General features: G+C 39.7%; 1 protein-coding gene across 1 annotated transcript; it reads right to left on the bottom strand.

Moving 5' to 3' along the window:
- Positions 1–1,719: 1,719 nt before the first annotated feature.
- TRAF6 (TNF receptor associated factor 6) lies at positions 1,720–24,768 on the bottom strand. Its single transcript, XM_010358403.2, is given in 8 exon segments — positions 1,720–4,638; positions 4,641–5,220; positions 7,145–7,222; positions 9,538–9,609; positions 11,488–11,646; positions 12,868–13,018; positions 16,417–16,734; positions 24,537–24,768. Coding segments are annotated over 7 exon segments (1,566 nt in total). The 5' UTR covers positions 16,713–16,734; positions 24,537–24,768; the 3' UTR covers positions 1,720–4,408.
- Between the last annotated feature and the right edge of the window lie 1,900 nt (positions 24,769–26,668).

The following is a 26,668-nucleotide window of genomic DNA, read 5'->3' as shown; positions in this document are numbered from 1 at the left end:
TAGAAGAGAACTATGGTCACTGCTGCTTGGGCGACTGTCCGAGTGGGACAGCACCTGCCTTCAGAGCTGCAGAAATCAAGAGCAGAGAGAGGCACATGCCCCAACGTCCCCATCTTAAAGGCAGGGCTAGCGTCCTGCTGAGAAAGAACTCAGAGAGGAAAAGTAGCACCACATCTCTCATTTTCTAAAATGTTTTTCACACCTAGAATGATTTTTCAGGATTTTGTAACCCGCATTTCCTGTGGAGAAAAAGCTTTAAAATATTACAGACACAAGTGACATTTAGTGAAACAACCAGGCATCTCCTTGCAAGTGTCTGTTTTTTGACTGAAAAGTGAAGGCTGTAATTGACTGTCACCATCTGCCAAGATCCATCCAATTTGATTTCATCAGATCATCTTTCTGGATACTGGGAATTTGTAAGTGCCAAGTACACTCTACAGGCACAAGGATAGAAATGGAGAAACTAACTTACAGTCCGTCATGTCAATCTGGGAGTTTAGAAAAAGCACACTTCAAAATAAAAATATAAATGACTACTTATTGCTCCTTTTTCATTTCCTTAAGGCATTTTACTGCTTAGGTTCTAAGCAACTAGGCATCACAAACAGAATCTGATGTTTTTGTTGTGTCTTGTGAGACAGTGTCACACTCTGTCACCCAGGCTGGAGTGCAGTGGCGTGATCTTGGCTCACTGCAACTTCTGCTTCCCGGGTTCAAGCGATTCCCGTGCTTCAGCCTCCCAAGTAGCTGGGATAACAGGCATGCATCATGACACCCGGCTAATTTCTGTATTTTTACAGAGATGGGACTTCACCATTTTGGCCAGGCTGGTCTTGAACTCCTGGCTTCAAGCAATCCGCCAGCCTCCACCTCCCGAAGTGCTAGGATTACAGGTGTGAGCCACTGTGCCCAGCCTAATGGTATTTTATATAAAATAATGAGTAGACCTTGAAGCAAGCCCAGAAGAGAATAGTGTTAGTACATCCAAGCAATTGTTCCTCTGTAAAAATAATGTATTCTAATTGTACACATAATTCATAAGCATGCTGTTAGTTTATCTAAGACTTACTGGTATAAAAACAGTAATGGAGAATTATACTGTGACCTGTATAATTTTACAAGGGTCACAAAAATTAATTGCTAGAGATAGTCCAATATCTCTGCATTAGTCTATCATTAGGATAAAAAACACCTGCCTTCATTCTGTTTCACTTTTTTCTACTCTTTATCCCCAAAATAAAAGTTAAATCACATTGTAGTATACCAATAAACAATCTTTGCTGCCAATAGATAGTAACAAACTACTAAACTTCAAATTAACATTCAGACTTGTTTGCCAATAGCAAAATGTATGACATACAGCAAGTTTCATCCAGCATTGGGTTGGATGCTGGGCACGGTGGCTCATGCCTGTAATCCCAGCACTTCAGGAGGCTGAGGTGGGCGGATCATCTGAGGTCAGGAGTTCCAGACCAGCCTGGCCAATATGGTGAAACTCTGTCTCTACTAAAAATACAAAAAGCATTAGCTGGGCGTGATGGCAGGTGCCTGTAATCCCAGCTACTTGGGAGGCTGAGGCAGAAGAATCTCTTGAAGCCGGGAGGCAGAGATTGCAGTGAGCCGTGGTCACGCCACTGCACTCCAGCCTGAGTGTCAGAGTGAGACTGTCTCAAAACAAACAAACAAACGAAAAAAGCAAAAAAATCCCTTGGTTAGACATCTCCGGAAAAAGAGGAAACAATTTCTTTTTAATTTAGCAATGTCCCAGAATAATGCCAAAAGATATGTTAAAAGATGGTTAGTAACGTACAACATAAAGCCCAAAGGCTTGTACACTCAACTGAGTGAAACTAGCATGTTTAAGAATAGAGTAGGAGACTGGGAAAATATAAGGAAGAAACCAACTTTCCAGGTTAGGGCTTAATTCTGATTGAAGTCAAAAGTTTTATTTGGAATGACAGCTTGACTCTTTTACTTTGTAGTCATGATGACTGACCAGCATAAAATAACTGGCTGGTTTATGACAAAATGCCAAATGTTGGGGGTTAAAATTGCTCATTTTATTTCAGATGTGACCCAGCCGACAGACACTAAATTAGAGGAAAGTATCAGTGTCAGCAAATAATAAGTTAAAGACATTTTCTACTGGCAAAATACTTTAGTAAGTATTGTCAGTGTTCTGGTGCTTGGAACTTAATTTGAGACAGAATGTTATGGCTGGAGGGGACTGCAGAAACATCTAGTCCAACTCATTTTACAGATGGGAAGCTTGCTGAAAACTGAAATTAGGCAAAACAAAAAAAAATTTTTTTTAAAAGACTTGAGTTAGTAGAAAAAAATAGTATCACTAAGGCAGGAAATGACTCCTCTTTGTACCTAATGCACAGCCAATGCTTTTAATAGAAATCTGACCAGGAAGTTTTTAAATATCATTTCCTTTTTTGAGCTGGGGGCGTGGAGATTGAATGTTTTATGGCAACATTTAATTCTCTGATAAAAGTACACATTTATTGTAGAAAATGTAAAAAATATAAGCAAGCACAAAGGAAAATAAGCCAACAAAAAGTTTAGTATATTTCCTCCAGGCTTTTTCTATGCAAATACAAAACTACTACTGTTTACTTTTTAAATGGAATTTGACAATTATTTATTCATTGTAAAACAATCACAGGAACAGCAGCAGTGTGGGTTTCCCTACGTAGAAGGTGGTATGCAGTGATTCTCAGGAGCTGGTTGGAAGGCACAGCTGAGGGACACAAACTGCCAGGAAATAATGTGGTAACTAGCCATGAGCTTGTGGTACTAATGGTGGCATGGGGAACAAAGTCTCTGCTTGACTTTTATTTTCACTCCATAACAAACTCGCCAGATCAGGAGCCTAAGGGTGGGTGGGGAGGGAGAAGAGAGAAAAAAGCAAAGGGAAAGTTCAAAATGACACTCGCTGGGGCTGAAAACCACACTCCCCGGTAGATGAGGGCCTTGGCTTTCTCTTGAAATTAAGGCTGATCTAGAACGCTGGCTGGGGACCCTGATTTGGCCTCTCTGGGGATACAATGTCATCTCTCGTTACCAGACAACTTTAAATGGTGGATAGATCTTTAGATCCTTTATAAGCTTATACTAGTTGTGGGTCTCCCTGAGAACTAGATTCCACAATATTTTATATCTCTATATAGGCCTTTAACAAATACATGGCACACAAAAAAATCATCTTTCCCTATTAGGAAAATTTGGCTACTTCCAGGATTCCACAGGATCCTTCTCAGAACCTGCAGTTGTTAGGCTACAGCAACGTACTCAAGCTAAGTTTTGATACAACCACTATGACTTCTAATCTTAGTGTGGTGACCTCTTAGGTATCTCCAATCATCTCCCAGGTTTTAAAAAATTCTCATTATAGGAAATCAATTTTGTTCTATTTAATTGAACTAAAACAGAGGGTATTCGAAAGAGCTGAAAACTTCCAGCTCACATAGCTTCTGTCACCACCAACGAGATGCCACATGGGCTGACTACTTGAGTCACTTTTAATTTTTATGTTGCTGACTGTGTGTATCTCCTGTCTTGTAAGCATTAAACAACTGAAGATACATGCAGAGCTGTGAAATTCACTCTGCAATGAATAGACAAAAAGGGTTACACAGCATACAATGAGCACTTGGTATCCACATGGTTCTCAGCATTATAAACTCTGGGGAAGATGCTACTCCGTAACCTCAAGGAAATATGTAAGCAAGGCATAACTAACACTTAAACAAGTATTATTCAACAGACATGTTTACACTAAATAAGTAAGGTTATATTTAGGGTTTAAACTCATCCCTGAATATCCTTAGTAACAACCTGGAGGAAAAACTGGGGTGAATGAGAACTTAAGTTTTCCAAGGATTATGGTTCAAATCCTCTGAAATCTGTAACAGGTTAAAAAAATGAGAACTCAACTTTCTAGAGCAATAACTCTTCTCGAGGGCACTAGCACGAGGCGGTAGTGATTTTCACGTTTAATATATTACATATAATACTATAAAATAGACTAAGTTTTAAGGAAAGTCCATCATTATTAAAAGTTTAGTACTCTGAGTCTGGGCTTTCTGACAATAAAATACACCGCAGCAAAAGCCCAAGAAAGCACAACAAAGAGGTATACTAACTGACAAAATAGCTGCTGCAACATGCCACAGGCACTTCAGACCTAACTTCTCTGAAAAAGCATGGAACGTGTGGATTCCCAGGAAAAAACTGCCTCAGATCATTTGTAACAGGAAGAAATAGTAAGTGACCTCTCTAACAACACTCACTAGTAGATATTACATTTTTCCTGCGGCTTATTTGCATGTTATTGAGAACAGGGCAAGGAAAGGCACTGTTTTCTCCAGGTAGTTGTTTTTGAACAAGTGAGGGCAAGCTATACCCCTGAATCAGTACTTCGTGGCTGAAAACCCTCCCTCCGAAGGCTACCCATGTCGAAGCGGGTGGAGACCTCACAGCGCACTAATAATGTGTCATCCTTAATGAAAGTTCTTTGTCTTAGGGCTTCCAGATGCATGAAAGTTACATAGCCAAAACCTTTTGGGTTCCGTGGGATTGTGGGTCGCTGGAAAGCAAGCAGGTCTGGTTTGGCATCCATTATCTCTCATGGTTTTGCCTTACAGGTGCTTCGGACTGATCAAGAATTGTAAGGCGTATTGTACCCTGGAAGGGCCAAGGGAGGTGGCTGTCATACTCTCCTTGCATCGTGTGGACAAAAAGGGATATATAGTTTGCACAGCGCTGAGCAGTCGGTAACTGAAGGTGCAAGCGCATGCACAGTTTGTACCCGGGTTTGCCTGTGTAGAACCCAGGGCTATGAATCACAACAGGTTTCTCCTCTTCTTGACATTTCAAATGCATTCCAAAGTTGCCAATCTTCCAAATGTAAATTCCATTGCACTGCTGTGCTTCAATTTCAGCAACTTTGTCCTCAAGGGTTCGAATGGTTCGTTTGAGCTCACTTACATACGTACTCTGAGTTTCCATTTTAGCAGTCAGCTCCCGGATCTGATGGTCTTGTCTTACAAGGCGACCCTCTAACTGGTGGATAGTTTCCTGGAAATTCCGGACCTCTGAGACATACCCAGAGTCGGGTATAAGGCTCAAACTATGAACAGCCTGGGCCAACATTCTCATGTGTGACTGGGTGTTCTCTTGTAGGTGGCGTGCCAAGTGATTTCTCTGCATCTAAAAATCAAGCACGAGCCTTAGACTGGGAATAGGTACTCTGAGGAGCAGGAAAGGGACCTGGCCAGGTCAAATAAGAGGTTTTCAAGTAGTCACACCACTTCCCTCAATTCTCTACCATTTTCCTTTGCCTTCAACAGATTTTTGATCCAATGAGGCGACTCTACCTCTTAGTTCACTGAAAAACAGACTATCTGATGACTACTCTCCCAGCTTTCACTCATATACATCTCCCTCCCACCTACAAAAAATGTATTTATACACATCCTTCTTTTCTGACTGAGATGCCTGTCCTCTCCAAGATTAACATTCTACCTGTGCGCTAAATGTTACCTGACCTGTTGCAACACCCCAGAGATTTTACTCAGTGATTTTTCTTCATCTTCAAACATCACTTCCTCTTTAGAATACAATTATTAAAATCTTTCCCATTAGAAAAGGACAAACCTCTCTGAAGATCTTTTGTCTCTCTCTCCAGTTAATATTAATACCATTTTCTTTTTTTTTTTAAAGTCAAGAATATAGTCTATCTATATCGTCTGCAATTCCCAGTATACAAATCTATTGCAAATTGGATTTTTTCCTGGCACCACACTATTCTAAGGTCATTAAGAACATCCTATTATACGAAAAACATTCATAATACAACACTTTTTTCTTATAAAAGGTCACAGTCTTTAAAAAACCTAGAAAATATACATGACCAAAAAGAAAGTATGTTACCTACTATCTCACCTAACTTCCATTAACATTTTATTTCTTTCAAGTCTTTTTCTCTAAGCACAAAAATACAGAATTTTTCCACAAACTATAACCATACCATTTTGCTCATTTTATTTTTTAAATTATTAAATGTATGTTTGTTATACATAAGTCAGGAAGAAAAAAAGTATAATGGAAAAGCAAAAGTGTAACTGCACTCTCCAAAAGGAAAGACATAACATAAACAATGATCCATCTCAGACATTTGACACTACTGATCATGAATCTTGAAACTAATTTTGGAGACCATAATAATACTTTCTCTTTGCCTGGTTCATCTGTTTCTTATACTGTTTGTTCATGGCTCTTTCCTTGGTGTACTTCTCTTTCCTGTACATACTCTATCTGATCTCAATCACACCTTCCATTATCACCACAAATCACTTCCCCAAAGCAATACTTGAGTCCTAATTTCTCTCTGGGGCTTAAGACAGCACAGCATGCATGTCAGTCCTCTCCACCTGTTCCCTAGCTGGGTGAAGTCATATCTGTAACTCAATTCATTAAAACAGATTTTTTTTTTTTTTAAACTCCACCTCCCATCAGTTCTTCCTGTGTTCACTCTTTTTTGCCGAATGGCCCTTCCGTCTACCCGGTGACAAAGGCCAGAAACCAAGAGTCATTCTAGATGCCTCCCTCTCCTTTACTCATCACATTTAGTTAGTCACATAGGCAATAGATCTTCTCTCCTAAATATGTACTGTCTCCTAGATCTATCTTCACTGTCATCACCATAATTCAAGCTGTCTTCACTTAGGTATTTCCAACAGCTCAGGTACTAGTACCTCCACCTCCACCTCCACCTCAAATCATCTACATTGCTACTGGGTTGAACTAGCACAACACAAACTAATTGTAGTTCCTCAAATCACCATGCTCACTCTCTCTTACTGGTCTTCTCTCCCTTGTCTTCTTGGAAAACTATTTCACCTGTCAAGATTCAGCCCAAAGCATCATGTTTTTTCAAGTCTGTCTGAATGCTTTAGGCATTGCTAAGTATGCCTTTGCTTCTGCTCACAGCATCCATGAATAACTCTATTATATAACTTATTACACTGCCTTATAAATCATTTACATTCTTCTTGTTATTCTCCACTACATGATGTAACTGAGTATTTTTTTACTTACATTCAAGAACTAAAAGAAAAAAAAAAAATCTTACCTTTTCATGGCAACCAAAAGTACTGAATGTGCATGGAATTGGAGCTGTAGGGCAGTCTAGATCATAATGATTAGGCATCTGAAATCCAAAACAAAGGCTGAAAAATCTTCCTTGCATATCACGTTCGATGCAATAACATTTAAACTGTATTGTCAATGGCTGCTTTTGTACCACATTGGCAGTTGAATAGGTGCAGTATAAACCATCACCCACAAGGATTAAAATAACATTTACTTCCAAAAGTTATAGAGAAAGGAAATATCAACATCTCATCATAACCCCTCCAATTATTCAAAAGTCAAGAAAATGAATTTGTTCCTCTTGCTGGGCACTGGCACCCTCTAGTGGCACTTTACAGAAAAAACACCTGACAACATCTACAACTGCAAACTCAATGGACTCCCACTACGGTCTAGGCCATTTAATAGGAACCAGTCAACTGCATGCACTGAAGCCACTGACTACACCCATACTTTCCTCATGACCATCTTTCAAAAATCATCTTAACTTTTGTTAATCTGGGCATATGTTAGTTACAATGGGGAGACTCAGATGTTAGAAGGTACTTTAAACACATTAATAAAAGCTCTAAAGAAAGTCTCAGTCCTCGATTTTGGAATCTAAGACACATTCTCTAAGGTAAGATCCATTATACTCAATCATATTTTTTAAAAGAGGTGCCAAATTCCCTTTAGAAATTTAATTTAGCTATAGTTGTAGATATTTCAAACAGAAAGTACCTGAGAGACCATTTATTATAATTCAATCCTTCACTTCTCAAGAGGGAACAGTGTAGAACAGGGGTCAATAAAATTTTTTGTAAAGGATCAGATAGTAAATATGGGCTGTACTGCCTCTGTCCCAAGTATTAAGCTCTACCACTGTCATATAAAAGTAGCCGTACACAAGACATACACACATGGGCATGGCTCTTTCAATAAAACTTTACAAAAACAGGCAGTGAGACAGATCTAGGGGGCAGGCCAGTTTGCTGATCCCAGATCTATTTAGAATGTCAACTTGTTAAAGATGAGAGGGCACAAATAAAACCAGTTAATACAGTTTAAAACTAGGATGAAAACCCAGGTTTTCTGACTCTTAGCGTAGGGTTTTTTCCTCTATTTTCTTTTGCTGGGTTTTAATTTGTTGCATGGTTTCCTTTAAATATTAAAAGAGAGCAAAAAGGAAAATGAGTTAGGACTTCATAAGCAAAAGAAGTTTAACACCTTCAAATTAAGGCTTTGTTGGAAAAATTAATAGACTGTCAACAAACCAATGAAAAAGTTTTAAGGTTAACAAACTTGTCCAGTGACAGGTTTTGCTTGCTGCTTCTCAGTAAGGTACGTCAATAATGATCTCTGGGTTTACAGATTTCATGGGTATATAAATATTTAATGGTTAATATTCATGTTTTGTGGGAAAACTCCCCAAATGTCAGAAGACAGCAATCAGATGGAATTTTCCTTTCTCTACTAATAGTCAAAACAGTCTTTGGGCTGGGCTTGGTGGCTTGCACCTATAATTCCAGCACTGCGGGAGGCCAAAGTGGGAAGATTGCTTGAGCTCAGGAGATCGAGATCAGTCTAGGCAATATAACAAGACCCCATTTCTACAAAAAATCTAAAAAAATAAAAAATTAGCCAGGCATGGTGGTGCACACCTGTAGTCCCAGCTCCTTGGGAGGCTGAGGGAGGAGGACAGCCTGAGCCAGGAATTTGAGGCTGCAGTGAGGCATGATTGTGTCACTGCACTCCAGCTTGGGCAACAGCATGAGACTCTATCTCAAAAAACAAAAAAACAAAAAAACCCCACCATATAATTTTCTGTTTTAGTTACTACTTCTAATGATGCCCGATCGGTGGCCCACAGGACAACTGAACAGAAGGGCTACAGGTCCTGAAAATCTGCAAACTTCCCTGTATGCCTCAGGGATTACAGCTTCAATTAATATTCTCCTACTGAACAGAACTACTTTCCTTTATTTCATTGTTCTTTCTTATTCTTTCAGCCAATCTGTGGACACTTGAGAGCCTCATTTCCTGGTGTGTAAATAGATATATATCTTAGTTTTTTCTTTCTTTAAATGGGGACCCTTACTTTTGATTATTTTTATCTTAAAAATTGGTTTTGTTGGGAATTTTTATGAATATACAAAAGCACAGGTATGATGTTAATAACTTAGGAATTCTAAGTACTTAAAAAGGGCTGGATGTTTTGTTCTTCTTTAAAGTATTTATTACTTATATTAATTAATATAAAAAATTTTCACACAGCTCTAATACTTCTTCAATCTGTATTTCTTTGCCTTATTGATTTAAATTTTCAATTAAAAATCCTAACTCACTTCTTTAAGCTGTTTTATGAAAATAATAATTTATGAAAATGAGTAATACCTGTTCTCTGATGAGTATAGTATTGCAGTATTCACAGATGACATTTGCCAAAGGACAGTTCTGGTCATGGATCTAAATTTTATTCGAGAAATATAATTAAAGCATGAGAATATCTGAAAAAGTGAAAACAACTAATTTTGATAAAAAGCAATTTTTCACTATAAACAAATAAGGACATCAATTTGTATAAAGCAACAGTGAGTGAAAGTGAGAGTAATATATAAAGGATATTTTCTTTCTCTTTCCCAGTGTAATAATGAGATTCATTCAACCTTCCAGCTCTTTAAAAGAGCAGGGTAGTATATAAAAAATAATTTTTCAAATTCCTTCCTTTTATCCTGAGGTGGTGCATCTGTAACTACTTTGGACATCATCTGCCGAGGCTATAATTCTCCAAAGGCAATCTTTTTCCAAAAATTTTCAGCAACAGCATGACAATTTAATTAAAATTTCTTGTCAGTAGAGTTAAAGAACAAATCTTTTATTAGGGCATGAGGATTTGGTGCTCAGGTTCTCATATGCCCCACAAGGGTGAGCCTTATTTTCTAGAATATAATGACTTTAGTTGATGTGCTAAGAAATAATTAGCCTTCCAGGTTAAGTCAATCCAATTTACTAAAGTTTAGAAAGAAGTTGTCGGGCTGGGCGCGGTGGCTCACGTCTGTACTCCCAGCATTTTGGGAGGCCAAAGAGGGCAGATCACCTGAGGTCAGGAGTTTGAGACCAGCCTGACTATCATAGGGAAACCCCATCTCTACTAAAAATACATAAATAGCCAGGCGTGATGGTGCAGGCCTGTAATCCCAGCTACGTGAGAGGTTGAGGCAGGAGAACTGCTTGAACCCAGGAGGCAGAGGTTGCGGTGAGCCGAGACTGCGCCATTGCATTCCAGCCTGGGCAACAAGAGTGAAACTCCATCTCAAAAGAACATAAATTATATGTTGTTATTTTATAAAAGTATACATAGGATAGGGATCAAGGGCTTAGATTTCAGTGTTAGCTTTTTTATTGGCAATATTAATACAAGTCTACTTAATCTATCTGTTTCTGAATATAAAAATTGTCCTATAATCATGATGCTGTTAGGCACCATCAAGTTTCTTTTTAAAAGATAAACTTTTTGCCTGGTGCAGTGGCTCGTGCCTATAATCCCAGCACTTTGGGAGGCCGAGGCGGGCGGATCACCTGAGGTCAGGAGTTGGAGACCACACTGACCAACATGGAGAAACCCCATCTCTACTAAAAATACAAAAACATTAGCCAGGCATGGTGGTACGCGCCTGTAATCCCAGCTACTCAGGAGGCTGAGGCAGGAGAATCGTTTGAACCCAGGAGGCAGAGGTTGCGGTGAGCTGAGATCACACCATTGCACTCCAGCCTGGGCAACCAGAGCAAAACTCCATCTCAAAAAAAAAAAAAAAAAAGGATAAACTTTTAAATTTAAATAGAACGTACAAAATGAGAAGTAAATGTAAATACATTAAATACATTTTATATATGCAGCATGATGAAGTATCAAGGGAACATACTTTGTGGGTTTGATTTATTCTTCGTAATAATTATAACCCATTCTCTTTTTCAAAATAATTTTGTATAGATCTTATGCAGTAATTATTCTACTTGTTTGTCTCCAATCCAAAATTGGTCATTAAAATATCACGCGTGAAAGCTGATCGGCATATGCCTTTCCTAGAAGTTTTGTTACTTGCCTATCTACAATAGTGATAACTGGTATAAATGTTTTTTAAGAAAGACACGCAAATACAAATTCTATACTTATAAACTAAAATGGCTTATTGAAGCTTTTCTTAAAAATCATTTTTCCCAAAATTGACAATATAGACTCAGAGTTGGAGTCACATCCTTATCTACTGCTAACCCCCTCAAGTACACATTGAAGAACAATGTTTTACGAAGTAGTGAATTTAACAACTCCAAGTTAGTACATGCCTCTTTATCTTCAAATGCCACTGATGCAGCACAGTTGTCACAAGAAACCTGTCTCCTTGGACAATCCTTCAGAATGTGAATATTAATATGGAATTTTTGGAAGGGACGTTGGCACTGCGGACAATCCACAAGAGCAAACTCACAATGTGCTTGATGATCCTATAATAAAAAAATAATGGATTAGTATTAGCCAACTCTGAAGTCTTCTACATATAATCTCTCCTAATAATATACTGTTCTCTTTCAGCAGGCTACTGAACCTACTTTGTCTAGTGCACACCACAGAACCATTCACAATGTGAACGTCTTTAGTGAATTTTTTCAAATGGTCATGGATTGCAAATTTATACAAGGAATGTGAATTCTCAAGTTCATGCATCCAAATAGGGCAGAGAGTTGGAAAGAAGTCAGATTTCCCATTTATCAATTTATTACTGTGTCAAAAAGGTCACTCTCTTTTAAGAGCTAGTAAGTAAAAGGAGCAAGTAGCATAGCCCTCTTAAACATTTACTTTCAAATATAACATTAATAATATTTAATTTCTGGTAAAAATCACCAAGTTAATAATTGATCTATCTAGTTTAAAAGCAAATTATTTTATAATCTGATTGTTTCAGTTAATCTCAAACTATAGGAGTATTCCATTTAGTTCATAATAAAATGCACAATTTAGAAAAACAGAAAAAAGTATAATGAGGATACTGAGATGATTACTTGGGACTTAGCGCTTATTTCAAAATGACAAAAATGAAGTTTTAAGATTAAAATGTGACACTTGTATTTTCTTTTTTGAGACGGAGCCTCACTCTGTTGCCCAGGCTGGAGTGCAGTGGTGCGATCTTGGCTCATTGCAACCTCTGCCTCCTGGTTTCAAGTGATTCTCTTGCTGCCGCTTCTTGAGTAGCTGGGATTACAGGTGCATGCCACCGTGCCCGGCTAATTTTTGTATTTTTAGTAAGAGACGGGGTTTCACTATATTAGTCAGGCTGGTCTCGAACTCCTGACCTCGTGATCCACCCGCCTCAGCCTTCCAAAGTGCTGGGATTACAGGGGTGAGCCACTCTGCCTGGCCAACACTTGTATTTAAAATGCTCCTCAGGTTTACTGCAGATAAAACTCACCAAAAAAGTTTATGAAACAATACTGATTTTTTAAAAAAATTACTGCTAGGCAAAGCCAGAGTAGATAAAACAGTGTATTTCTGGTTTCTACTTATATTTATATTCAATAATTAAAGGACTGGCATTAATTCAGCAAGAATTTATTAACTAATCATCATATGCTAGGTACTGGCAATACACAGATGGACATAGCAAAGTCCCTATTCTGTAGGAACTTCCTTTTATACATGCGCTAACAGCTAGAAAAAAACTTTAATACCTCAAGATGCCTCAGTTCCATCTTATGCAAACAACCTTCATGTGGACACTTCACCATCAGAGAAAGAATCTCACGTTTCGCAAAATTGTCTGGAAATAGTTGATTTTCCAGCAGTATTTCATTGTCAACTGGACATTTGTGACCTGCATCCCTAACAGAAAATACATACAACTAGATTTAAATATTCACTTTAGAAAATCCAAACAACTTTAATTCGCCATATATAAATTCTCCATTTACTGTTTCAGAAGGAAAAAACAATTTAACACATTATATTGCACGTCACCAAAATAAACTGTTCTTCTATGAAATGAGTACAACTAGCAGCATATTGATAGCCTATCAAAAGCGAAGGGATTTTTACACAGCAGGATAGAGTCCAGCTTTTTGAGAAAAATTAGCTGAGTAAGGTATTCTGGTTGGTATAAAATGAAGTGCAAGTTAAGAATGGGAATTTTGGCCGTCTGGCCTCTGTGTTGTCACACCTATACCATACACTAGAAAGATGCTCACAGTACTAATAACATGTCTATAATGCAATTGCTCAGTCATAAGTAAAAATTTAAGCACTTAGCAGTACCTCCATGAAGTCACATTTTAAAGTTTGCTCTGAAAGTGTCACTGTAACACTCCAGCTAATAGGCAACAAAAGTCCTCCTTTATTTGTATGTCTAGGGTCCAATGTGACAGAAAGTTAAAGGACCTCTACGTCCTGCTTCTCAGTGGTTTATTCTTTCTTATGCTGGAAAACACTATCCTCAGAAAAAGACAATGGGGTTGTATTGAGATGCACTTTGATTCCTTGAATGACAAACCCAATGAGAAATTTCAGAGCAGTTCCTTTAAGAACACTGGCGCTACATGTTCATTTTTAAAAAGCTTACGGGGAGACAGAAAAAAAAAAGCCTCAGACTTCTTTTTGTGGGTTGTATTTCCTTCCCAGACCACTGTCCCACTACTTTCACGAATATCTTGCTATTAAAAAGCTGCTAAAAGTTAGCTACCTTCCTGGGCATGGCTGACACCTGGTAAAAAACTACATTTCTACCTACAGGAAAATCAATGATTCATAATATGCTACCATTTTACCTAAATACAACATAAATAAAAATAATTATACACAGAAAAAAAAAGTTGAGGCTGGGCACAGTGCTCATGCCTGTAATCCCAGCACTTTGGGAGACCAAGGTGGGTAGATCACTTGAGGTCAGCAGTTCAAGACTAGACTGGACAACATGATGAAACCCCATCTGTACTAAAAATACAAAAATTCACCAGGCATAGTGGCATGCACGCCTGTAATCTCAGCTATTGGGGAGGCTGAGGCAGGAAAATCACTTGAACTTGGGAGGCAGAAGTTGCAGTGAGCCAAGATTGCACCATTGCACTCCAGCCTAGGTGACACCTCTGCATCAAAAAAAAAAAAGTTGCGCCTTTAATTCTGCTCTCATGTATAGAGCGGTCGCAATTAGGGGCAATTTTGACCCCCAGGGGATATTTTGGGACTTCTAAGAGCAGGAAAGGAGGATACTAATAGCATCCAGTGAGCAGAGGCCAGGGATGCTGCTAAAGATCCTACAACACACAGCACATTCTCCCATGACAAATAATTATCCAGCCCAAAATATCAATAATGTTGGCCAGGTGCAATGGCTCATGCCTGTAATCCTAGCACTTTGAGAAGCTGAAGTGGGTGGATCACGAGGTTAGGAGTTCAAGACCAGCCTGGCCAAGATGGTGAAACCCCATCTCTACTAAAAATATAAAAAATTAGCTGGGTGTGGTGGCGGGTGCCTGTAATCCCAGCTACTCAGGAGGCTGACGCAGAGAACTGCTTGAACCCGGGAGGCAGAGGTTGCAGTGAGCTGAGATCGTGCCACTGCACTTCAGCCTGGGACACAGAGCGAGACTCCATTTCAAAAAATAAAAAATAAAATAAAATAATGTCGAGGTTGAGGAAATCTACCCAAAATAGATCTTGTAAAGTCAGCACTGTGTAATACATTTTTCCCCAAAATTGAAACAACAGACATTACCTTTTGTGATTTAAATTAAGCCAAGTCCCGAGTATGGATGTAGTTACTCTTAAATTCAAATTTTATAGAAAAGTTAATGTAAAAGTTGGCAGATAAAAACTTTTTGGAGACTAACAAATTGCCAGGACAGACTTACAATGAATTCACTAATATAACTAGATGGCTATTTACTGAAGAACATAAAATCTGCCCCCCTTCATCCAATTTTTTGTCCTGTATAGGAATCCTTAGTCACCTAAAAAATTCCTATGTACTTTTGAATTACAGTAAAACGTATCTATTTCCGTGGAAATTGCAAGTACTTTCATTCGGTTAAAGCAACCACGATTTACTGATCATCTACTATGGGTCAAGCACTATTTCCAGAACTTGGGAAAAATCAAGAAATAAAACAGATCTAAAACTTTGCTCTCAAGAAGCTTATAATCCAGTGGGGCAGACAATAAACACATAAATTTTTTGGTGCTTTAGAAGGCAGAAAGTGCTAAGGGAAAAAAGAAAAGTAGAGCCAGGTGGAGAGACTGGGAGTGTTTGGCAAGAAGGGTGGAACCACACTGTGGTATAAACAGGGTGGTGAGGGGACCTATGAGAAGGTGACATTTGAGCCAAAGTGGAAGAGTTAAGGGGTTAGCTGTGGCAAGAGTGTTGCAAACAGAAGAGCTAAAGCCACTCACCAAGGTAGGAGTGTGCGTGACACGTTCAAGGAATAGCAAAGAGGGAATGAATGGGTAGAAGGACAAAGAGCGCAGCAGAAAAGAGGTCAGGAAATGAATCATGGGCCTATTATACAGGGTCATAAGGAGTTTAGTTTTTACTCTCAGATACCCTGCTACAATGGTCTGAGCAGAGATGACACCATCTTACTTATTTTACTAGGTTCACTCTGGCTGTTACATTGAGAACAGCCTGGAAGAAGGCAAGAATAGAAAACAGGAGGCCTGTTAGAGAGCTGGTGGTGATTCACAACAGGATGGTGGTAGAGGGAGGAAGTGAGTAGGGACTGGATTTTGGATATATGATGAAGGTAGAGCCTTCAGGTAATACTTTCTTTAAAAATACTGGTAATTTTACAGTTGACCATACACTTTAGGTAATAGGCAAGATTTAACATGCCTAAAATCACAATAACTGATTGCTTACAGTCAGTATTCTTTGTGTGGTTGAGATTATCCTTCTCTAGTAGCATCATAATTTAAGGTACATTTAAAAAATACTATTTTCTTTAAAGCATAGAGTCACTCCCCAGTCTGCATTAGAACTGCTTTAAGTAAAAGTAGCAAATTATTTACTTACTTATCCAAGGGTCAAGAGAGGAGGAGATTCAGGTCACTTTTCACAAAACAGTGGAAACTGGGATAAGAATCTAACTTTCTCAATTTTCTGTCCATTGTTCTTTTTTCCTAAGTAGCTTTTAATGTGTAAGACTACTTTTGGGATGTTCCATGTTCTATGTAATAATGCTCTCTGCATCTGGTTCTGTTATAGGACACCATTCTTTCTTATGCTCACGTACCTTATTGATTTTATGATGCAGGCTTTGCAGAACCTATGGCCGCATGGTGTTTGCACTGCTTCTCGTAGTGCCATCAAGCAGATGGGGCATTCGTACTTGCTTTCTAGGGGTGGGTCAAATTCTACATCATATCCCTGGATCTCCTCCATAAATGAGCTGGAGAGGTTCCCCGTGCTGGCAGTTCCACTCACACTATCATCTTTTGTTGCAGCGCTACAGGAGCTGGCCATGGCCACACAGCAGTCACTTTCAGACTGGCTGGATCCACAGCTGTTTTCACAGTTTAGCAGACTCATAGTAACTTGATTATCACTTGCTCTGTAGAAACAAGAAAAAATGCCTTTATAAGAAACGCACACACTCACACCCCACACATATATACCATAGCTTATCTATACAAGTCACTTTTTAATTCATGTACCTCAGCTGTAATTTACAGAAAACTTTTAAAAGTGTTTTGAGCTTTTTCACGACTATTATAAGTTACCTGATTCTCTCCTTCAATAAATATATATTATTATTTGTGCAAATCACTTGGAGCACACAAAGAAAGCTAGGTCCCTTCAGAAGTTCATGATCTAGTAGAATGACAGCATATAAAGTTAAAAAGGGAGAAGCACCTCAGTTGTAATACTCTTCTATATCACAATTATCTGTTTACATGTCTGTTTCCTGTGATTGAGCTAAATATTTTAATTTCCATTTCCTCAGTACTTAGCACAAGATTTTTCATACAGTAAGTGTTCACTAAGCATTGCTAAAGAACTTATCCATGTTGTTGAAGTTCCTTCAAGTATCCTGAGCTGAAGGGAATAGTATGACTAGCAGCTCGGTGTACTATCAGGAAAAGCAGTACACAAGGAATCAGGTGATCATGTGCCACTGTCAGATGCGTGATTAGAGCAAGTTACTTAAGCATTTAGATCTTGGTTTCTTTTCTAGCTCTAAAATTCTATAAGGACTTCTAAATGCTCAGTGTGGAGATTTCTATTAGGTATTAAAAATAGAATTGAAAAAGTGTATTTTTATGTCCTTTTGCCTTCAATCAGGTCAAGTGACTATGTTTCATTATTAATGACTGGAAAAACAAGTGATGTTTTGTTTGCCTATGGAAAACTATCGGTTTCATGAGCAGAGGAGATACCCTCAAATTCTAAACCATTATGGTATTCACAAGCGAGAAGCTAATATTTAAGAGCAATTCACAGCCCATGTAACCATATCTGTATTTTAAATAATTACTTTAGAAAAAAATTTCTAGTATGTGCCAGATATCATTCTAGAGACAGAATGTAGGCCTCCAGTCACATTCTCCTGCTTGTCTCACTTTTATGTAAAATTCCTTGCTGCCACTGCACCAAATCAAAGATTAAGACAGTAGTACTCAATCCTTTTACCACTACAAATACCTTTTTATTCTTTTCAAAGATTCTCAGTAGCACTTGATGACCACCTACAATGAGGCACTATTCTGGTTGGAAAGGCAGTGCTAATAAGTGGTGATGAGCTCAGGTGCTGGAATTGAATGATACGAATTCAACTCTTTTCTTCCATTTATGAGCTGGGCAAATTATATAACCTTTCTGTGCTTCAATTTTCTCATCTGTAAAATGGTTCTAACAATAAAATCCACCTGAGTTACTCAGAGGATTAAATGTGTTAATATGTGCAAAGCACTTAGAACACTGCCAGGCAGTAAGAATGAGTTACTACAACAACTTCATGTAGTATTTTACTTAAGTTTTGTTATCGCCACTTATCAAAGTGGTAGTTATGGAGCTTAAAAGGTTAAGTAACTTACCCAAGACTACCCAACTAATAAGTAACAGAGTTGGGATCAGAACCCAAGTCTACATGACCTTGGAGCTTTGCACTTTGCACTACACTACTTTTATCCATGTTTTGACCAATTTGTCCATGAAGCTGCATTTATAATTTATTTGCCTTTATTTTATTACACTAAAGAAACTTGGCATGTAGTTTACTTGTTTAGGTTTTTTTTTTTTTTTTTTTTTTTTTTTCTGGAGACAGAGTCTCACTCTGCTGCTCAGGCTGGAGTGCAATGGTGCAATCTCAACTCACTGCAACCCCTGCCTTCTGGGTTCAAGCAATTCTCCTGCCTCAGCATCCCCAATAGCTGGGATTACAGGCACCTGCCACCACGCCCAGCTAATTTTTGTATTTAGTAGAGACGGGCTTTTGCCATGTTGGCCAGGTTGGTCTGAACTCCTCACCTCAAACAATCCACTTGCCCTGGCCTCCCAAAGTGTTGAGATTACAGGCATGAACCCTCGTGCCTGGCTGTGGTTTATTTAGTTTTGATACAGTATGCCCTAAGTTAAAAATAGCTCCCATAGCCTTGCTATATCCGATGTGGACTCCTAGGGAAGGTTCATACAGATTGAAAGGAAGCAAACAATGACAAGACAGCAGAAAATAGCAGAACTAGTCACTACAGCTGAGTCATAAAATAGGGTACAGGGCCCCCTTTATACCTTCCAAATCTGAGGACAAATGATGCTGTTATGCTACACTAGGGTATATATCCTTTGTTATCTTTATTCCCATATATAGGCATACTCAGACAGTTTGGGTTCAGTTCCAAACCACCTGCAATAATCCAAATACCATAATAAAGCAAGTAATACAAATTTTTTGGTTTCTTAGTACATATAAAAAGTCATGTTTATACTATACAGTAGTCTATTAAGTGTGCAATAACATTATGTCTAAACAGGCAATGCATATACCTTAACTGAAAAACACCTTATTGCTAAAAACTGCTAGTGATCATCTGAGCCTTCAGCGAGCTGTAATATTTTTTGCTGGTAGAGAGTCCTGCCTCAATGTTGATGGCTGTTGACTGATCAGGTTGGTGATTGCTGATGGCTGGGGTGGCTGTGAAAACTTCTTAAAATACAACAATGAAGTTTGCTACCAAGAAGTATTTCTCTGTAGCACGTGATGCTGTTTGATAGCATTTTCCCTCAGGAGAACTTCTTTCAAAAATAGTGTTAATCCTCTCAAATTCTGCCACTGCTTTATCAACTAAGTTTGTAGAATATTCTACATCCTTTGTTGTTATTTCAACAATGTTCACAGCATCTTCACCAGGAGTTGACTCCATCTCAAAAAACCAATTTCTTTGCTCATCCATAAGGAGCAACTGTTCATCTGTTCAAGTTTTACCACGAGACTGCAGAAATTCAGTCGTATCTTCAGACTCCACTTCTAATTCTAGTTCTCTTGCTATTTCTACCATGTCTTCAGTGACTTCTAATGAAGTCCTGAACCCCTCAAAGTCATCCATGAGGGCTTCTTTCAAGTTCAACTTCTTTCAAACTCCTGTTAAGGCTGAGATGTTGACCTCCTCCCATGAGTCACAAACGTTCTTAATGGCATCGAGAAAGGTGAATCCTTTCCAGAAAGTTTCAATTTACTTTGTCCAGATCCATCAGAGGACTCACTCTCTATGGCAGCTATAGCCTTATGAAATGTATGCTTTAAATAATAAGACTTGGAAGTCTAAATGACTCCTTGATCCATGGGTTACAGAATGAATGTTATATTAGCAGGCATGAAAACAACATTAATCTTGAACATCTCCATCAGAGCTCTTGGGTGATTAGGTGCATTGTTAATGAGCAGTAACATTTTGAAAGGCATCTCTTTTTCCTAAACAGTTCTTTACAGCGGGCTTAAAATATTCAGTAAACTACGCTGTAAACAGATACGCTGTCATCCAGGCTTTGTTGTTACCTTTATAAGGCACAGGCAGAGTAGATTTAGTATAATTATTAAGGGCCCTAGGAGTTTCAAAAGTGTAAATGAGCACTGGTGTCAACTCATAGTCACCAGCTGCATTAGCCCCTAACAAGAGTCATCAGCCTGTCCTTTAAAATTCTGAAGTCAGGAACAGACTTGTCTATAGCTATGAACATCCTAGGTGGCATCTTTTTCCAAATTTGTTGTTTGGTGTAGCCACCTTCATCAATGATCGCAGCTAGATCTTCTGGATAATGTGCTGTAGTTTCACATCAACACTTGCTCTTTCACCTTCCACTTTTATGTTAGTGAGATGGGTTTCTTTCCTTAAACCTCATAAACCAATCTCTGTTAGCTTCCAACTTTTCTTCTGCAGCTTCCTCACCTCCCTCCAACTTTACAGAATTGAAGAGAATTAGGACCTTGCTCTGGATTAGGTTTTGGCTTAAGGAAATGTTGTGGCTGGTTTGATCTTCCATCCAGACCACTACAGCTCTCTCCGTATCAGCAATAAGGCTGTCTCACTTTCTTATTAGTGAGTTCACTGGAGTACCACTTTTAATTTCCTTCAACAACTTTTCCTTTGTATTCACAACTTGGCTAAATGGCCCATTTTGGCTTCTGATGTGCTTTCTTCAGTAAGCATAATTATTTCTAGCTTTTGATTTAAAGTGACAGACCTGTGGCTCTTTGGTTCACTTGAACACTTAGAGGCCATTGCAGGATTATTAACTGGTCTAATTTCAAAACTGTTGTGTCTAATTTCAATATTGCTGTGTCTCAGGGGAGTAGGAAGGCCTGAGGACAGGGACAGTAAGGATACCAGCTGGTCAGTGGAGCAGTCAGAGCTCTCATATTAAGTTCATCATCTTATATGGGTGTGGTTCATGTACCCCAAAACAACAATTACAACAGTAACATCAAAAATCATTGATCACAGATCACTATAACAGATATAATGAAGTTTTAAATATTGCAAGAATTACAAAAATGTGACAGACAAATGCAGAGTGAGCACATGCTGTTGGGAAAACGGCATGGAAAGACTTGTACAATACAGGGTTCACATAAATCTTCAACATGCTGAAGAAAAAAAAAGCAGTATCCGTGAAGTGCAAAAAACCAGTGCTATAAAACGAGGTATACAGTATACCTCATTTTATTTTTGTGTCCAATTACTTCCTTAGGTAAATTTCCTAGAGGAAGAATTGTTGGATCAGAGGGTATGTAACTTTTTAAGCTTTCTGATAGATAATCCTGGTTATCCAATATGTGTCAAAGACATTCTAATTTCCACTCCCACAAGCATGGTATATATGCAGGAGTCCATTTTTCTCTACCCTTGACAATATTAGGTATTGAACCATTTTTTTAAAAGTAAAATCACTTTTGAGAAATTAGTATTTGTTATTTGGTTATAGGACATAGATCCAAGTGCTGGCCAGAAGACAAAGGCAGAAATTATGAAGCTAGGTGTATCTTTTCTTTTCTGCCCAAATGTCCAGTTCAAAATTTTGTTTATTGGATGGTCTATACACTGCCTGCTTCCAATCCAGTTCAAAAGGCTTGAAGGTCTTTAGGTTTGAAGAGACCTTTTATAGCTAATGTGTTCCTAAGAAAATCTGTCTAATCAGTTATAACTCCTTAAAAGGAACTCCACTGTAGGAATGCAGTGTGACATAAAAGTGAGCATGTTCAAAATCTATTTGCCTTCAAGTTTCACATTACTTTCCATGCTTTAAGAAGCAATCCAGAGCTTTCTATTTTCCAAATAAACTTTTTCACATAGTCACCCTTTAAGTCCATAGTATATAGTTCCATATAATTGAACATAAACGGAAAATTAAGCTAAAAACAGTTCTTGACTGCCACTTAGCATTTTTGTTTCCTCTTTCTTTGGTAAGTTAAAACATTTTGTCCCTTTAGTTTTAAGGATCGCAATGAGTTAAGGAAAAATCACCTTTCTAACTTAATTATAATGATAACTAATACTAAGAGAAGAACAAAAAGTGCTTTGTGTCAGTTACAGAAGGAAATAAAAGATGATCTGGCATGCATGCAGAAAATATTGTGCTCTCTCAGGATTTTTTTTTACTTTTTAACCTCCTACTGTGTCATAGGAGCTGCTACAAAAACAGGCTGGAGATAGAACTTTGATTTTACATAAGAAAGAATATGTTTTTGTAAAATATATATATATTTTGTCAGGGTCCTGCTCTATTGCCCAGTCTGGAGTGCAATGGCACGATCATGGCTCACTGCAGCCTCCACCTCCTAGGCTCAAGTGATCCTCCCACCTCAGTCTCCCAAGTAGCTAGGACTACAGGTGTGTGCCACCAAGCCTGGTTAATTTTTGTATTTTTTGTAGAGACAAGGTTTTGCCATGTTGCCCAGGCTGGTCTCAAGCTATCCTCCCACCTCAGCCTCCCGAAGTGCTGGGATTACAGGCATGAGCCATTATGCCAGGCCTAAAATAAAAATTTCTTACAGCCTCTATTCTACTTACTTACGTGGCCTTCTACAGGAATTAATAAAGGAATGGAACAAATATAAATCGTTCCTTAACTTGTATGTTAAGAGTGTCCTGATTGTAATTCCCTTTTGCAGTTGTGAAATCTAATAAGTACTACCTTAAATATTGTGGAATGTAACTACTGCTAACTTACTTCAACTGTAAAATGAGTAGTACTGAAAACAGTCTTGTCATAAATCATGATTTAAATTCACAAATTAGTGTCTGGGTGTACATTATCATCAAAGGAGAATACTGTAAAATGTCTTGGGGGCGGCGGAAGTAGGATGATGTACAAAATGTTTGTCCTCCAAGGCAGATGCTAAGGAGATATGAGCCAAGTTAAAAGAAGTCAACGGGTTATGTCTTAAATGAGTCAATTTTAAGTCAACTGAAATTCATACATGAGTAAACATGTAACTTATTAAAGTAAAAACCATGTAAATAGGAGAAATTACCTTTAATTTCCTACTAGCTTTAGAAACAGAAACTGTTTACCAGCTTCTTAAATTTCTAAAGTGTGAAGATGTACAAATGTACTCCAATGGCCAAGAGATGCTGCAAAATATTCAGCTGTTGTGCCTTAACTTTGAATCCAAATTCAAGGGGCATTCCCCTTCCCGGGCACTATTTATTCTGCTCCAGGAGGCAAGGATTTGAACTTCTCTCCAAATCTAAGTGGCCAAAAGTTTATCGGCATCATATGCCCAAATTTATCACAGAGAAGACCTCATGTTACAATTCTGAAATATGTGGTGCATGCAGGCTGAAACTCTGATGTAATCCTGTACCCACCACATGCCCAACTCCTTCCTAGAGTCATAAAAGAGGCCACATTGTTCTCACCTATACTCTCAGCCTCAAAATCAGAAAAGCCCCTTTCCCTTCCCTAGCAACCAAAAGAGAATGAATGAAATGACAGCGGCCAAGTTCACAAGGCCAACACAGAATTTCTTTACCAGTTTTTCTCGTTTCTATATGGAACCTGTGTAACAAGACATTCAGTAATAGTAATCTGCTCCCAGAGAAAGAAACAATCAAATACCATACAGCGAAGCTGCTAATACTTTAGGTGCTTTCTGTTCACATTCAAGACAGTCCTAACTCTGCTGGAGTTCCCCTAAAGTCAAATACTAGGAACAGCTTTATCAACCCGGCGTCTGGAACAGTCGCTCGAACTACCGAGTGCAGGGGTGGGGGAGGAAACATTCGTGTCATCTGAGCCTTTTTTTTTTAAACTCGCTGCCTGAGACTTCTATCGAGTTCAACAGAGAATCCAAAAATAGCTTTCCCATGACAGTGACAGACGGAGTCGCCAGGAACGTAAAGGATTTTTTAAAAATTTAAGCAAGTGTTTGTTCCAAGGAGCGGAAAACTGCAGGACGCAATTTCCTTACCTGGGAAGGGGAAAAAGCGGAGTGAGGGGAGCAAGGTTGAGGAAGGCGACGCGGGGTTTTTCAGGGGGTGGAGTGAGCGAGGAAGAGGCGGCCCAGGGAGCAGAGGTCAGGGGACAGGGAACTGCGTCCACGACCTGCGGGAAGCCTGGAATCAGAGACCGCGTCCCGACCGGCGGGAAGCGAGGGGCAGGGAACGGTGTCCTAGACCAGCGTGAAGCGAGAGGACAGGGGCGGCGTCCGCGACCTGTGGGAAGCAAGGGAGCAGGGGCGGCGTCCCTGACCTGTGAAAAGCGAAGGGACAGGGCAGGCGTCCCCGACTGGTGGGGAGCGAGGGGACAGGGACAGCGTCCCCGACCTGCCGAGAGCGAAAGGGTGGGGGGCGGCGTCCCTGACCGCTGGGAAGCGAGGCTGCGGCCGCCAGAAGGAGGCGCCTGAAGGAGACCCACCACTCAAGCGCGCAGGGAGGCCGAACCAGGCGGGCAGGGCTCCCCTGCGAGCCGCACGACTCCGCTCAGCCAAGGTGCTGGTAGAGGACGGATACAGACACTGCGCGCCGAGACGTGGCTGCTGGGACGTCAAACTCTGGGTCTAACGGGCTCCGTCGCCATCTCCGCGAGCCGTCCCCAGGCCTAGCCCCAGCTGCGGACGCCACTGCTTCCGCCTTCTCTGCTGGCTGCGGCGAGCGAGGGGCAGGGAGCCCGTGGGGGAGGAGACAGAGCGGCCAACTTCGGCGAGAGTGCCCCCTGGCGGTGATCCTCCAGGCGGGCTGTGGCGCGGGCCCGGCGGGTCCTCCGCCCCGCCGCCTGGCTTTCTTCCAGCTCGCGTGTCCCACCTGGGAATTCGTTGCGCCGCACAGCCAAACCCGAGTATGTCAATGGGTGTGTGTTGGAATGGGGATGGCGACGACAAGATCACTCCCCGAATAACTTAATTTGGTGAGCAGCAATGACAGTAGTAATCCCAAATTGCGCTTTTATAGCACTCCTATCCCAGCAGGAGAAAACCTCAGCTGGGCTAGATCGCTTGACCTTCAGGAATTCTTAAATCCCTCCCCAGCTCCACCTTCCTTGCCCAGGAAGTTTCCGCGATCCATAGAACCCTCTATTATTACCTGCTCTTCCCCTTCATCCGGTCCAAGGGAGTCAGCCCTTGCATTAAATATTTCTTTGAATTTCCTGCCAACAACACCAGCCCTTTGTTTTTCTCTGTCATGGGAAAGCTATTTTAAATCCCTTGTTTAACTGGTCATAAACGTCTAGGGAATGTACCACGCATTTTGCTGGAGAAGCACAAAAGATTTTCATCCACCTCTGCGTATTTGGTTCATCGTCCACCTCTTAGGGGAGGTTTTCCAGGATAGTGGTCATGTGTATGTATCCTGAAGCCAGAATGCTTGGTTCCAATCCAGTTTTTCCCTTAATAAATGTGTGATTCAGGTAAAATACTTAATCTGTACTTGTTTCAGTTTTCTCATCTCGTATTAACATGGGGATAATAATAGTATCTACCTCATAGTGTTGTTGGATGAGATAAAATATGTAAAGAAATTATTTAAAACTATCTGGCCAGGCAGAGTGGCTCATGCCTATAATCCCAGTACTTTGGGAGGTTGAGGCAGGAGGATCACTTGAGGACAGGAATTTGAGACCAGCCTGGGCAATATAGTGAGACCCCATCTTTACACAAAATTTAAAAATTACCTGGGTGTGGTGGTGCACATCTGTAGTGTGAGCTACTCTGGAGGCTGAGGTGGGAGGATGGCTTGAGCCCTGGCAGTTAAGGCTACAGTAAGCCATGATTGCACCACTGCATTCCAGCCTGGGTGACAGAGTGAGACCTTGTCTCAAGGAACAAACAAACAGACAAACCCAAAACTATGACATAGTATGGGCTCAATAAATGTTACCAATACTGTATGTCCTACTTTCTGGCTGCCAATATTCATTAAAAATGCTTCTTTTTTTAAAGAAGAATTTATCCCTGGTTCTCAGGTTCTATCAACCCCCTTTTAAAAAGATTGTATTTTGAAATACTTAAGACGTAAAAAGAACACAAACATCTGTGTGCTCACCACCCAGCTTTAAAAAATAAAACATTGCCAGCCTTTGTGTATCCCTCCCTAGAAGCTCCTCTTATAAAATTAAATCTCTTACGGGATGGCAGAAAAGATCATTATATGAAATTGAGAGCTGGAGAAAAGGAAGAGCAAGAGAATCAGAGTTCCCTCCACTTCTTAATGTGAGCTCTGGGGCAGGTTACATAACCTCTGTGAACTGCAATGACCAAAAAACCATAAAAAAGGGGATAATGTCTACCTTACTAGGCTTTTGTCAGGATATAGTAATAAAAGTCTATTGTGAGAGACCCCAGCACCAGGCTTTCAAAAAGTTTAGGTGTTCTATGTATGTTTCTTTACATCGTTTTCACAAGTGCCTTCAAGGGGCCTTTTCCTACGTCTTCAAATCCAATTTATTCAATATAGGAGAGAGTTTTAGTGCTCATCCATGCCTTGGGCACACAGGAAACTTACAAATACCATTTCCCTTTGCAATCAGGCAGGGCCACGTGACTAGTTCTG

The sequence above is a fragment of the Rhinopithecus roxellana genome, chromosome 15 (genome assembly GCF_007565055.1).
Source record: "Rhinopithecus roxellana isolate Shanxi Qingling chromosome 15, ASM756505v1, whole genome shotgun sequence".
Taxonomy (NCBI): domain Eukaryota; kingdom Metazoa; phylum Chordata; class Mammalia; order Primates; family Cercopithecidae; genus Rhinopithecus; species Rhinopithecus roxellana.
The sequence above is the reverse complement of the archived record's forward strand: the minus strand, read 5'-3'. Positions and strand labels throughout refer to the sequence as shown.